Source organism: Ceratotherium simum, chromosome 17 (assembly GCF_057802395.1).
Source record: "Ceratotherium simum simum isolate JZ-2026a chromosome 17, ASM5780239v1, whole genome shotgun sequence".
Taxonomy (NCBI): Eukaryota; Metazoa; Chordata; class Mammalia; order Perissodactyla; family Rhinocerotidae; genus Ceratotherium; species Ceratotherium simum.
The window spans coordinates 47,248,063-47,261,907 of NC_141916.1; the positions used below are offsets into that span (position 1 = coordinate 47,248,063).

Sequence of the window (13,845 nt, forward strand, 5' to 3'; positions counted from 1 at the left end):
AAACAGGTGTTGTTTTATGGTATATTCATTCCCTGGCTATATATTTTTCAGTCTGTCCAGCTTTTTACTTGTTGTGAGGATGGAGTGGCGACTTCCAAGCTCCTTATATGCAGAATTGGAAAACAGAAGTCCATCCTTGGGTACATACTAAGAGCTTTCTAAAATTATGGATTCCTGGGCCTCGCCCCAGAACTACTATGGAATCTCAGGGTGGGGCCCGCAATCTGCATATTTTCCAAAGTTCCAAAGATTGTTCTGATGCTCAGTCAGAATTGAGAACTACTGCTCTCGAATAGAGGAGGGGACTTTGAGGACTTTAATTCAAGACAAATAATTACAATGTGACATAGTATTATGAGAGGGTACAAGGACAGAGAGGAGGGGACTGTTCTGACTTAGGGAGAAAAGAAACATTTTCAAAGAGTGAGTGACTTTTTACACTGATCTTGATGAGAGGCAGATCACCAGGTGAAAAGAGACTGAAGACATTCCAGGAAGAAGGAAGAGCATCTGTGAAGGCCCGGGGGATGAAGGTCCATGAGGTGTTGAGGGAATCATAGCAGCTGCAGAATGTCTCCCGCTCTTGTCACCCCAATTAATTGGTACAATTATTTTATTTTATTTTTTTTTTTGGTGAGGAAGATTGGCCCTGAGCTAACATCTGTTACCAGTCTTCCTCTATTTTGTATGTGGGACGCCACCACAGCATGGCTGATGAGTAGTGTGTAGGTCTGTGCCCAGGATCTGAACCCATGACCCCGGGGCTGCTGAAGCAGAGCACGTGAGGTTAACCACTACGCCACCCACCAGGCCGGCCCTAATTGGTACAATTTTTGAGGACAGAAAGAACAACTTGTACTTCTAAGTGACTGGCTGCAAGAAGATATGCAATCAACCCCTTATTGATTTGTCACATTAGTTTTTTTAAGTTTTGGAAATCCTTTTTTTAAAAAATAAAAATTTTCATTCCTTTGCCTGAAGATTGGGAGAGAAATGGTATAGAGCCATAGCATTGCTGACCATGACATTTATTCCTCTCCGATCCTCCTCCATCTGTATCCTCACCCCCATCCTCACCCAACACTCTCTCACTGTATCGCAGCGTTCCATGTGGAGGGAGGTGCTTAACAATCCTTACTAATGATGCTAACTGGAGGGTGGAGACCACCCAGGGCACAAGGAAGCTATTTCATATTCATGGCTCTGAGGCCCTGACATTGTGGAGAGTAGAGCTTATAAACGGGATGGAAAACGCTACTCAACCTAATGGGAACTTTTGTAGTAGTGGTGACCCTGTAATATTTTCTGTGTCTGCCATAAAATCAACCCAATCCATTCACACCAGTTACCGAGGGAATGGAAGTTAGATGGAAACTAAATCATCACTTACTTTTTTAAAGAAACTTCCCTCTGCAAATGCAAGTCCTTGCTTCTTTGTGTTCAATCCCAGATCCCCATTGGCAAACTCTCCTGTGTAATCTCCCAGAACAGCTGGGCCATGATTGCATTGTCAATTATTAAATGCCCAAGTTCCCCAGCATTTAATCATGAGGCACTCCAAACATAAGATAGAAGAGGAGGGCTGGGAGGGGAGGGAGGAGGGTGGGAAGGCAGTTTTCATTCTTTCAACATTAAACTGAAGGGATTTGAGCGCAGATGGCATCCTGCGGTCCTCCTGGACAAGCGGCGAGACGCTGGCCATAGCCAAGGTAAACAGCTTCCCCCTCTTATTGCTCAGAACATACATTCCATAGCTATTTTGCACCTGATTCCTTTAAGAGATGTGCCTGTCTCATCAATCTGTTGTCCTTACTAGCCTGTGTTAATTCCAAGTTTTTCTGATAACTTATGTTGATGGAAGAATTACTGACATTTTGGCACCTATGCACTTCTAGTAATCTGAGCCAAGTGTCAGGAAAGCCACACTTTGTCCCTTTTCTAGAGAGTAGAGTCACCTTGGCATGTGGCTTGTCAGCATATGCAAAGATATAACTTCTCTTATAGCTGCTACTTCCTCATGATCACCTTAAGGAAACCATTGCAAAATTAGAATTTTTCTTCCAATTCCAGAGATATCTGGATCCTGGAGAGAAAAGGCATGTTTAGGTGGAGGAATAGAATATGTAAGGAAGGGCATGGCACTAGAGGTGTTGAAGATGATTCTTGAAAAGGTTCTTGAATGGATGCTCATTCAATTATCAAGATAATTCTTTTTTTTTTTTAATTTTTTGTTTATTGCAGTAACATTGGTTTATAACATTGTATAAATTTCAGGTGTACATCATTATACTTCTATTTCTGCATAGATTTCATCACATTCACCACCCAAATACTAATTACAACCCATCACCACACACGTGCCAAATTATCCCTTTCGCCCTCCTCCCTCCCCCCTTCCCCTCTGGTAACCACCAATCCAATCTCTGTCTCTATGTGTTTGTTTGTTGTTGTTATTATCTACTACTTAATGAAGGAAATCATATGGTATTTGAATTTGACCTTGTCCCTCTGACTTATTTCACTTTGCATAGTACCCTCAATGTCCATCCATGTTGTCACAAATGGCTGGATTTCATCGTTTCTTATGGCTGAGTAGTATTCCATTGTGTATATATACCACATCTTCTTTATCCATTCGTCCCTTGATGGGCACTTAGGTTGCTTCCAAGTCTTGGCTATTGTGAATAACGCTGCATGAGGCTTTTTGAGTCTGTCCTTGGTGGACACTCCTTCTGGAGACATCCTCTTTGTGCTTCATTCCAAACTCTTTTTTCACCCTTGGTTTCTCAGATCACCTCTTCCTTAAATTTGTTGTCACCTTGATGCCACCGCAAAGTGGTTGTACATGATGTGTGTGGGGTTTGTTATTCTTATTTCTGAAGAAAAGCTTATGAATTTGTATAATTTGAAATGAATTAAGGGTAGAGTTAAAATCTGATGTAATGTGATAGTAGACAAATTTCCAAGCCATATAAGATTGAAAATAAAGTTATTGAACATATAGAATTGCCTAACGCCTTAGTTCAATCTTTATTCAGAAGGATTAATGAAGGTGTTTTACCCAGAAATCCATTTCCTATTCAAGCAATGGACATAAAAATAATTAGAAAGGATAACTCATAGCAACAGAACAATAACTAAAATTTTCATAACTAAAAACAAGATGAAAACATTCTTTTTGGGGGACAAGGGCAACATAAGACTCCCGTATCTAGCAATACAAGATCTTCCAGATGCTGTGGGTTTTCAGTCCTTACCAAGGTCACCCAGAGTCTTGCACAGACTGACAACTCTTGGTGGATTTAATTTGTTGAGTGCTTTTTAAAAAAATCATATTAGCAGATTGCTTTCCAGAAGCTGCTTTATCGTATGTTTTGTATGTTGGTTTTATACATATGAACCTTGTATATTTCTTATTGCCATAAATAATCTGCGCTTCGTCTGTGGTATGCACTGTTTTCGTCCCTGAAAATTCTGAAGAACAAACTGTTATATTTCTAAGATAAAGTTCTCTGTTAAACATAGAAAACGTTAAGCTGGAGATGATGAGAGAGGCAGATTTATGGCCCTGTCCCATTTAGCTGTGGTTTTATTTACGTGTCTTAAGCTAAGCAGATTTAGGTCTGATTAATTCTGATATAAGAGATCCCCTGGAAAGCTCAAGATGGTTTACTTTAAGAAGCGTCTGTCAGCCACTAAGTACAGGCTTCTCTTCCGTTCAGCTTGTATTAATATAACAGTATAAACTGCTCCATAACACACAGTGCAAGACCTGTCAGATTTCTTTATTTCTCTAAATCAAATTAAATCTGGCTCCAACCACTCACCAAAGCTGAAACATCTAACATGAGTCAGTTTTCAGCTCGCCCTTCTCATGTCTTAGGCTAAAAATGACAAGGAGGTCAGGGGCTCGAGTCAGAGCCACATGAGCTACAGATCTTTCTGCTGCCACGCACTGTGTCCCTACGGTGAGTCAGGCACCGCTGCTGCATCAAGCTGTGGAGACGCCCCTCCAGGTTCCGCTCCACCAGCCAAGAGCACCATTGCCATGGCTCCATGGCTGTGACACTTGGTGCCCAGCCCTACGAGCACCACGCAGCCACCTCCCATTTGAGATTCTGTCATCTCGGTGGCAGTGGATGGAAGCTGGACCCAGCTCACCACCTCTCTCAGAACCCAGCCCCATCTCCTCCCCAGAGATTTCAATAGCCCACATCCCAAGGCCCCTCTTTTATCCTCAAGGCCCCAAAGCCTCTACCTGCACCACCCTCCCTGGATGATCCAGCTTAACATTCGTTGATAGGACATATCCCTCTTTACTCCTCTCAGCAGGAAGAGGACACCAAAAACTCACATTGTTACAATAATGAATACCTCAGGCAAGTCAGTGCAACTACCTTTTAATGAAGACAAAACCAAAAATAATTACCAGCAAGAGCATTTAGACTGCTCCCAATTCAATCTGATATATATTAGCCTCAGTGGCTTAATCACATTCTGACTGAAGTCATTATCTGATGCTTACTCAGAATCATCCTCAATAAGCATTTTAGCATAATAAGGTCCAGCTTAAATAAACATCATCGCTCTGATGCCTGCTCTGGGCCACTCCTGAAGCCGAGCTTCCACAGGGCTCCTGGGGGAAAACTCCCCGCGCCTGGTTGTGTCCATCGTGTTAGAGGAAAGCGGCTTGAGGAAAGCCGCAGGGAAGGGTGTCCAGCCCTCCAAGGACACTCTGAAGTCAGGCTCTCTCCACGTGTTTGTCTGTTACAGATGGAGCTCCCGAAGGGCTTCTCTGGCCAACGGACATTCTTATCTGCCATCCTCAACATGCTATCACTCAGCCTCTCCACAACATCCCTGCTCAGCAGCTACTGGTTTGTGGGCACACAGAAGGTGCCCAAGCCCCTGTGCGGGAAAGGTCTGGCAGCCAAGTGCCTTGACGTGCCGATGCCCTTGGATGGAAGCGGCCCCAACACATCATCCCAGGAGGTGGTGCAATACAGCTGGGAGACTGGGGATGACCGCTTCTCCTTCCATACCTTCCGGAGTGGCATGTGGCTATCCTGTGAGGAAATCATGGAAGAACCAGGTAGCCTCCTCACCCCAGGTGCCTGATTTTTTCCCCCCCAAGGGATCTTATGCGGGCAAAGAGCCAGCGGGGAGTAGAGCATTCCCCACACCCCACCGGGGCTACCCCCAGGCTCAGCATCTCCCACCTCTGTATTGTGTCCTTTCCTATAGGACTCCCTTTTAATAAGGTCAAAAGTCATCTGCCTTTTCACCTCCCGACTGTCTAGTAGACTCATTGGTTTAAAATAGCATACCCTTAAAGGGTTTCATTTAGACTTTTAACATTATGAGATTTTTCATTCCAGTGAGCTAACATTGCTGTTTAGAGACAAAACAAGAAAAGCCCTGGCTCTGCCTAGCTGTGACCTTATGAACAACTTCATTTCTACAGGCCTTAGTTTTCTGTCTGTGAGATGAAAGGATCAGAGCAGATCACCTTTCAGACCCCTTCCTCCCCCTCCCCACAAGAAGGGTTTTCTCGTTCTAAGTACTATTGTTACAATTTAAAAGGTTGGGGAACAGAAGCCCAGAGAGGGTGACTAGATCCTGTAAGGACATCCTCCAGGAGCTGAAGACAGACCCTCCCAGGTCCCCTACCAGTCAGCACATCACAAAGCGAACACTGTGTCAGCGAACATTAGTTACCGTGTAGTCCTCGGGTTAGGAGCAATTGGACTGAGGACACTGCTCAAAGCATTCAAAGGTCACCTGGTAATAAAGTTTTTCTAAAGCCCAGAATCATGTACAATTTGCGACCTGCTGCTTCTGCTGATTCGGGCTTAGGGACAAAGGAGATGGAAGAGGCATATAAATGTGTGCGCATTTATATTTAAGTTACTATTGTGCCATTTAGCACTGTTCCAACTCCAGTCCTGGAAACAATTTAGAGCCATTCAGACCAGTGGTACAGGCAGCAAAAGGTATTGGTTAACACTAGGCCCATTACCTCTTCCTGACGCAGGAACCAGGAACATTTCCCTGTGTGTGCACACTCAGGGCAATGTCGTCTGCTTCATTATCAGGAATTGAGGAGAGAGAAATTAACCTTGGATGACTCTTGACGATGCCATTCATTCATCCACACATTCTTTTCTGCTTTCAAAGCCACACATTGGTTGCCTGCCTGCTATATGCTGGGCAGGCGCTGGGTCAGAACAAATGGGGCAGCGCCAGGTATGGGACCTGGGAAAGTCTTCATCCCCATTGTCCAAAGAAGCGCCTCCATGAAGTTATACCTTGTGTGTGTTTCAGGGGAGAGGTGCCGAAGTTTCATTGAACTCACACCACCAACCAAGAGAGGTGAGAAAGGACTACTGGAATTTGCCACATTGCAAGGCCCACGTCACCCTGCTCTCCGATTTGGAGGGAAGCGGTTAATGGAGAAGGCTTTCCTCCCCCACCCTCCCTTGGGGCTTGTGGCAAGTATGTGGGCTTGATAACAAATTTCGTTACCACTGAGTTGGGCCTCTCTGGATCTAAATTGTACTGGGCTCTCCTGCTTTTCTCTTCTTCTGAGCCCCACAGGGTCACACAAATTCTCTCTAAAGCTGACTTTCCTTCACAAGCGGGAATGCAAAAAAGGAACAGCAGGGACAAATAAAGTTCACAAACAGAAAATCGCCAACAGCTCTAACCTCCTCTTGTTGCCAAGTAACCATGTTGAAAGCTTAGTTTTTCCTTTTTTTCTCCAATAATTTTTTTTTTTTTTTTTTTTTGTAAAACAGAAAGGAGGGAGGGTGGGAGGGAGGGAGAAAGGAAACAAAACTGATTGTTCCAAAGTTAAATAAAAAAAAGAGAAACAAAAATGATAAATAGCAGAGTTACAGCCCTGCAAGATTTTGTGAAAATTGGATGATTTCTTCTCAAATCGCCCTAACAGTATATATAGTCCATCAAGGTTACCTGATTGTATATTGGACACCGAGCAGAGTGGGAGCTGTGGGATGATAGCAAAGGACCCCAAATTAAGGAATGCCCCAGTTGCTTTCTGCTTTGTCTCGTTCTCCCCTTCTATGACTCGGTGAGGCTTTTCGCTCCTCACAGCCATCGTTTGTTCACCGTTTGTTGAGTTAACTGTCAGGGTGAGGGTTCTTCTTCCTCTGGTTTCTGACAGAGATCCTATGGTTATCACTGGGAGCCCACTTCACCTACATCGGACTTGAATTCATCAGCTTCCTCCTCCTACTAACGGACTTGCTGTTCACGGGGAACCCGGGCTGTGGGCTCAAGCTGAGCGCCTTCTCAGCTATCTCCTCCGTCCTGTCAGGTGAGCGCCTTCGAGCTATAGAGGGTGGCTGTCCTCAGCAGCCTTTGAAGCAAGAGCTGGAAGGCTTGAGCCTCTGTCCCCAGGGCAGGAAGGAGGAGCCCAAAGGCAATATAAAGAATGGAAGTAGGAGATACATTATAGCCTCTTTAATTTTAAATGGAAATAACATGTAAAATTTTATATTAGATCTTTATGTACTTTGCAAAATGATTTCTCTCTAGGTTATTATTTGCAAGTTTTCTCAATATGTAAAATACAGTTTGGTTTTACTGTTCAGTTGTGACATAAACACAGCTTTTCAAGACTTTGTTGGATAAAGTAAGATGCCTAGAAAAGATCAAGAATAAAGCTCACACTGTGGGTCTTAGTGGGAAGAAGTAAAAGGGAGCAGCAGCCCTGAGTGGAGCATCAACTCAGGAACTTTTTCCATAGCTCTAAACCTAGAGGCTGGGGGACGCTATCACAAAGATCTGCACTCAAGGAGAAGCTCCCATTGCAGATTCATCTCCCTGGGAATGTGGTGGCATATGGGTAATGGGACGCCTCAACAGAGGCTGCACCTGATGCAAAATGAAGACGTTTCTCCAAAACCATACTCCCTGTAGATGGCAACGCCAGCCTTTCTCTAAGGGTGCTGCCTTCCTCTTCCCTCTGTAGGTCTTCTGGGGATGGTGGCCCATATGACGTATTCACAAGTCTTCCAGGCAACTGCCAACATGGGTCCAGAAGACTGGAGGCCACATGCTTGGAATTACGGCTGGGCCTTCTAGTAAGTACTTAACCATCTCCTGAACCTTTTAGCCCGTTCCCTAGCCAACGTTCATCAGATTTGCTACTCTTTTTTTTTCCGCTGAGGAAGATTTGCCGAGCTAACATCTGTTGCCATTCTTCCTCTATTTTGGATGTGGGTCGCCGCCACAGCATGGCTGATGAGTGGTGTAGGTCTGCACCCAGGATCTGAACCTGCAAACCTGGGCTGCCAAAGCAGAGTGCGCTGAACTTAAGCACTAGGCCATGGGGCTGGCCCCCTAGATTTGCTACCCTCTACATGCTTGTTCTGTGTCCTTCTGCCTTCTCTTCATCCTTCATCTCAGGAGTCTGTCAGTCAATCAGAGGGCTAGACCATCAGGCCACACCCATTCTTTCCCCACCTTCTGAAGAGGTACAGAGAGGATGCCTCTGGCTTGTTTTGTGAGGATGTTGCCTTGTCCAGTTTTCCTGCTGATACAGCTATAGCAATTGCTTCTTCACCTGCTATGTATGTTGTCCTTGGGAAATAAGACTGATTTTGTATGGCTTATGGAAATAATGCTCTATATTTTATATATTTTATGATTCAAGGTATTGGAGGACAGAGAAATGGAAAACTAGCCTTGAAATTTAATTGAATTCTATTCCCTGTGAGTGGCTTACTTTTATCCTGTAATTAAAAGTAACCTCCATTCTTATTCCACCAAACTGTGTTAGAAATAAAACTTCCCCTACCAGCCATTCTCTAACCTTTTAAGAACTAAGGGGTCAGTTGAGATTTTCTCTTAAAAAGAGAGAAGCAGCAACCATGACAAAACAAACACATTCAAGGTAAACATGCCCTTTGTTTAAGAGTTCCTCACTATCTCCTTGAAGAACACACTCCCTTTCACCACACAGGTGCCAACTTGGACTTACATTAACTGCCTGGGATAGGAGTGAAGTACCTTAACAGTGCCGAAAAGACAGCGCTGGGCTTGAGCTTCCATGCTAACGGAGGCAATATGGAAACCTATACACGTCTGTTACAAGATCCGATCCCCTTTTCTCATGGTATAATATGTGCTATTTGATTCAGGGGCCTTTGGTCTGCTCCATCAGCCACCCTATCAATTTAGCTCGTTTTCCAGACCTATCATTTCTCACCTTTTGTCTATTTTCAGCCCTTTCTTGGCATTACAACTGCAGCGCTCAGACCACAAAACCCCCATCAGAAGCACCCTCAGCCTGAGTCTACGTAGTCTGTGGGAGGCAGCAGATGGGTACACGCAGTACCAGCACATGGCCTGGCTTTAACCATCACTTGGCCTCATGGAATCCCTCACTAACCTCACACAACTTCCTGTTTCTCCCCAGAAACATGGGGAGATTTAGGGGTTTGACTTTCCAAGTTTTTAGGAATGTGTTTGTTTTCTTTGTTGAATCCATCCAGCATCTCTCAATCTCCGGCTTCTCTTCCGTCCATTATAGACTCCCTTAAGCCAAGAACCACATTGTTTTCATAAGAGGCAAATTCCACTCGTACAACCTATACGTCCATATTTGTAGTAAATGTTTCCTGAACGACTCTCAGAGGCTCAACTTTGTCGACCCTGAGACTGCTAAACTCAAAACAAAGGAAGATGAAAGAGGGAAGATCACTCCCAGCATCTCAGTAAAGGAAAATCTTGAATCTTGAAGAGGGGGGAGGGAGGAAGTACACCGGATTCATTCCGTGAAAATGAATCCATTCAACTCCTAGTCTGACTTTAACACTACATGAGTTATTCTTTGTCACTATGGAACATTCAGAATGGACCCTAAGACAGACCAAATTAAGTCCTCTTGCCCATAGTTCTTTACCTGCAATGTGGTGGAAGACAGCAAACTCAGGTCCCTAAATCCCTAAAAGGCATCAGCCTCGTCTATCAGTAGGAAGGGATCATGGTATTCTTCTTTCAAACCTGTAGGAAAGTCAGATTCTTACTGCACATTTTTTGCGTGTTTGTCCGTAGCATGGCCTGGGTTTCCTTCACCTGCTGCATGGCATCGGCTGTCACCACCTTCAACACATACACCAGGCTGGTGCTGGAGTTCAAGTGCAAGCACAGTAAGAGCTTCAAAGGAAACCTGAGCAGCCTCCCACGTCACCACCGGTGTTTCCTTCAGCAACTGTCAAGTGCAGCCCACCCGGGGGGGCCTTTGACCAGCTACCACCAGTATCACAATCAGCCCATCCACTCTGTCTCTGAAGGAGTCGACTTCTACTCAGAGCTACACAACAAGGGATTTCGACAAGGGCCCAGCCAGGGGCTAAAAGAAGAGGTGGCTGGGTCATCTGTAGAGGAAGAACAGTGTTAGGAGTAAGTGGGTTTGGAGAGCAGGCTGAGCCCAACCTTACTTGTGTGTTTGTTATCAACACATGCTTAAGCCGAAGTCTGTTTCTTGAGCATGGTGTTTAGAGGCTAAGAACAAGGGTATCTTAAGGTACGAGTCCAAAGGGGTGCGTGCCCGGTGTGCACTGCTCCCTCACGGCTGTGTTGTTTCGCCATCCCCCATATCTCCCGCGTTCAGAATCCCCTCTCCTTTACAGATTGCTTGTTATAAGCCAGGTCCTGGGCTAAGCAATGGAGATCAAAAGAGGAGTAACACACAGTTCCTGCCCTTCAGGGGCTTCTCAATCTGGTCACCTGTCTGGGATTTGGAGGAATGGAGGTGGGCAAATCAATGGTAGTTGACTGTGGCTCAGGTTTCCACGGTGCACTTGAATTTTCCTGGAAGTCACAGAATGGAAGACGAAGGAGCTTTGACACCACTAGGAGCTTTGACACAGAGGACAGATGTCCTCCACACTGCCTGTTACAGTGTCCTGCATCCACACAGTAGGCACCTGATGAAAGTTTAATTAAATATGATCATAGAAGCCATCAGAAGACTAGTGTCCATGAGAAGGCTCCTACAGCACACAGGGACAGCTCCACTTCCAGAAATGTCCCACTGAGGCTATTCAGATAGGATTGCAGTTCCCTGGTGGAGAACCACAAAGGAGACTTCCCCAGGGAACAAGGCTGTGTCATACGATCTTCTCTTTGTCCCCACCTTCTCATCCATCCATTTGCCCTTTCTCTTTTCCTTGAGGGAAAACAAGCCATCCCAGATGGCTAAGAAGAATGACAATGGCACAAGTATGTTCCTGTACATAGTATTTATTTGTTCTGTAACAATTCACATTTTAAATAGTGCCTCCTGACAATATACCAGCTGGCTCTTCTTTAATATGGGCAGTAAGGATAGCAAGTCACATTCGAGGGGGTTGGTATCACTATACCACACTAGAACCGGGTGAGGAGGGACCATCTGTGGGAGGGGGAGGATGTTGTCTAAGGTGGAGGGGTTTGGACGGGAAGGAAAGAGGAGAGACTGGGAGAAGGAAGACCCTTGCATTTGCAGAAGTCATGACTATTTCTAAGTAGTGGTCATACTGGCTTTACTGGCAACCCCATGCTGGGAGTGGGGAAAGAAAAGAGCACTTCCCATCTCAGATATCTGGTGGGTGGTTGCCTGCAAGGAGAAGGAAGCTTAGGGACACATTTGACAAGAGACCCCACCACCCACACCGGTCAGACGAAGCTTCCGCAGTCTCGAGCCACCATTTACACCCTCTGTACTGGCGGCAAGAAGGAGCAGAAACCAAGAGCTTGTACTGTGTCTAGCAAGGAGAGATTCACACTTAACACAGTCAAAACAAGCTATGCTTAGTTAGCCAACATACTATGAAGAATTTAGGGATGTTATGGTTTTCTAGCTTCTTCTTATGTATTTCTGGGACTCACCCAGCATAAATGCAGTCTTCTGCCCAAAACAATCCCCCCAAACCAGGTACTGTTTTACTTTTCATTTCACTCCTGCCAAAAGTGGCTGGCTTCCCAGAAAGCCTCAACGTGGCAGAGAACCAGGTTTAGGCATAGATGGCTCAGCCCAGGCCACAGGACCACCACCCAAGTTTCAGGTGTTCAGTCGACTATAAATTAGTCCTTAGAAATTCTCTACTGGAGCAAACTAGATCCTAGGCTATTCTACCCAGGGAGCTTCAAATCTAGAAGTAAAACTGGAATCATGCCCACACTTGGGTATCCTCTAATTGTTCCCCCAAGTTTACAATAAGTTGGACCCACACATGCTTTCTAAAGCATTGAAACCAAATTTGCTTTTAGGGGCTTAAGGCAGGGGGGCGCCCAGAAACCTGGAAGGCCAATCTGCAGGCCAGGCAACATGCCAGCGTGGAGCTATTGCTACCAACCTCCTGTTATGTCATAAAGCCTTCCAGTGGGCAATTTATATATATCCCTTTAAATTGGGGATCCCTAATTTTCTGTAATCTTGGAATTTTCTGGAATTCCTTTATTAACACAAGCTAAAAAGATACAGGCTCAAGTAAAGGGAGAACCCGAGTTGCACTCAGGGATGACATGTCAAAATTATTCAAGAAGAAAAGCAGCTCTCCACCAGCTAACGTGGGATTTTCTGCTACATAAACAACGACCTGGAAGTTTAGGAGATAACTTAATAGAAGTAACATATTTATACAGAAGAAGGGAGAAGTAAGCACTGGAGATAATTCTGAAGAACTCAACCAATTCTAAAAGTTATAGTATTTACATAGGAATTTTCTCGAAATAGAATGCTTCAAAGGCTCTACCAGGAAGGAGATGTGCAGGGCAAAATGGTTGCACACTGGACTTACGGAGCAAGAGTAAAAGTCCAGAAACAGCTTTGCTCTCATGCAAGCAAAGCAAAAACATCCCTGAATAAAAGAGAGCAAAATGAGAGGCAGTCAGGAGGACGCCCAACAGAAGAAGATGCTAAGAAAGCAGAGCAGAGATGAAGCAGGGACACAGACGCCTGCCTCAAGGGCCTGACTCCCAGTTCTCCGCTGAGCTGAGGACAGCACACACACGAGCACTTCTGGGGTTACTGCAGCAAAAAGGGTCATGACTGGGGAACAACCAAAACCACATGGTAACATAAGACCTTGTCAGAGGTGGGTCATTTATATTTCTCTTGCTCCCCTTCGGATAGGAACATCTATGGTCACTAAATACATAGAGATGGAAGGTGTGAAAAGACAGGATGTGTAAGACAAGAAACAGATGAAAATGCTAGGATAGTCAACTCTGTCCCCACTCTCAGTCTTTCTCACTGCTGCTAAGGTTGGGAAGAAACCAAGGTACAGGTCGGGAGGGGATAAGGAGAGAAATGACAGGTGGCCCTCAGAATCCGAGGTAGGCCATCTGGAAGTCTCACGATGATCAAACAACCCAGATGTATTTCAGAAGAACAAGAAACCAAGTCCTTGGAGCTTAGGACATATCTAGAAAATATTTCATCAAGACACTAAAAATACACACACATGGCATAATGCAAAACAAAATGTTCCAGTGAAGAACTCCACTGGAATTTCCCAGCAAGAGTTTATAAATTAGACACAAAAAATAAAACACTTAAAAGATTCACATTTTCAAACTATCCATACAGAGTGCTTAGGGGGTGTTAATGCAGGGACTGAAAAAGCAGGTAAGATACCCCAGCCAAATGGATCATGCCGTTCTCAAGTCCAATGTGGCTTCCAAAGTGCTGTGCAACCATCACCCAGAGGTTGCGAAACGGGGCCGAAGGAGTCTTCCTTCTCTCCAAAGAACGGATTTTACACGACCAGGAGAGACAGTACCATTCAGTTCACTTCTGAAACTGAGCATTCCATCAGACTAGATCTAGGG

The 13,845-nt window shown here is 44.9% G+C and overlaps 2 protein-coding genes across 2 annotated transcripts in view; one reads left to right on the plus strand and one right to left on the minus strand.

Moving 5' to 3' along the window:
• Positions 1-1,646: 1,646 nt before the first annotated feature.
• Positions 1,647-11,324, plus strand: GSG1 (germ cell associated 1). The gene is made up of 6 exons (XM_087442718.1): positions 1,647-1,709; positions 4,774-5,092; positions 6,325-6,495; positions 7,187-7,339; positions 7,997-8,108; positions 10,084-11,324. Exons 2-6 carry the CDS (start codon positions 4,774-4,776, stop codon positions 10,427-10,429), a joined length of 1,101 nt encoding a protein of 366 aa, XP_087298844.1. The 5' UTR covers positions 1,647-1,709; the 3' UTR covers positions 10,430-11,324.
• A 30-nt stretch (positions 11,325-11,354) lies between these two features.
• FAM234B (family with sequence similarity 234 member B) overlaps positions 11,355-13,845 on the minus strand; it is a 35,091-nt gene continuing 32,600 nt past the window's right edge. Inside the window, exon 13 of the mRNA XM_014791337.2 lies at positions 11,355-13,839. Within this exon, the coding sequence (XP_014646823.2) occupies positions 13,834-13,839 (6 nt within the window). The 3' untranslated portion in view covers positions 11,355-13,833. The remainder of the gene's footprint in view (positions 13,840-13,845) is intronic.

Coding starts and splice junctions, on each gene's coding strand:
- GSG1 (XM_087442718.1), top strand. CDS start 4,774: ATGGAGCTCCCGAAGGGCTTCTCTGGCCAACGGACATTCTTATCTGCC. Junction 5,093..6,324: donor GGAAATCATGGAAGAACCAG/GTAGCCTCCTCA, acceptor TGTGTGTTTCAG/GGGAGAGGTGCCGAAGTTTC. Junction 8,109..10,083: donor AATTACGGCTGGGCCTTCTA/GTAAGTACTTAA, acceptor GTTTGTCCGTAG/CATGGCCTGGGTTTCCTTCA.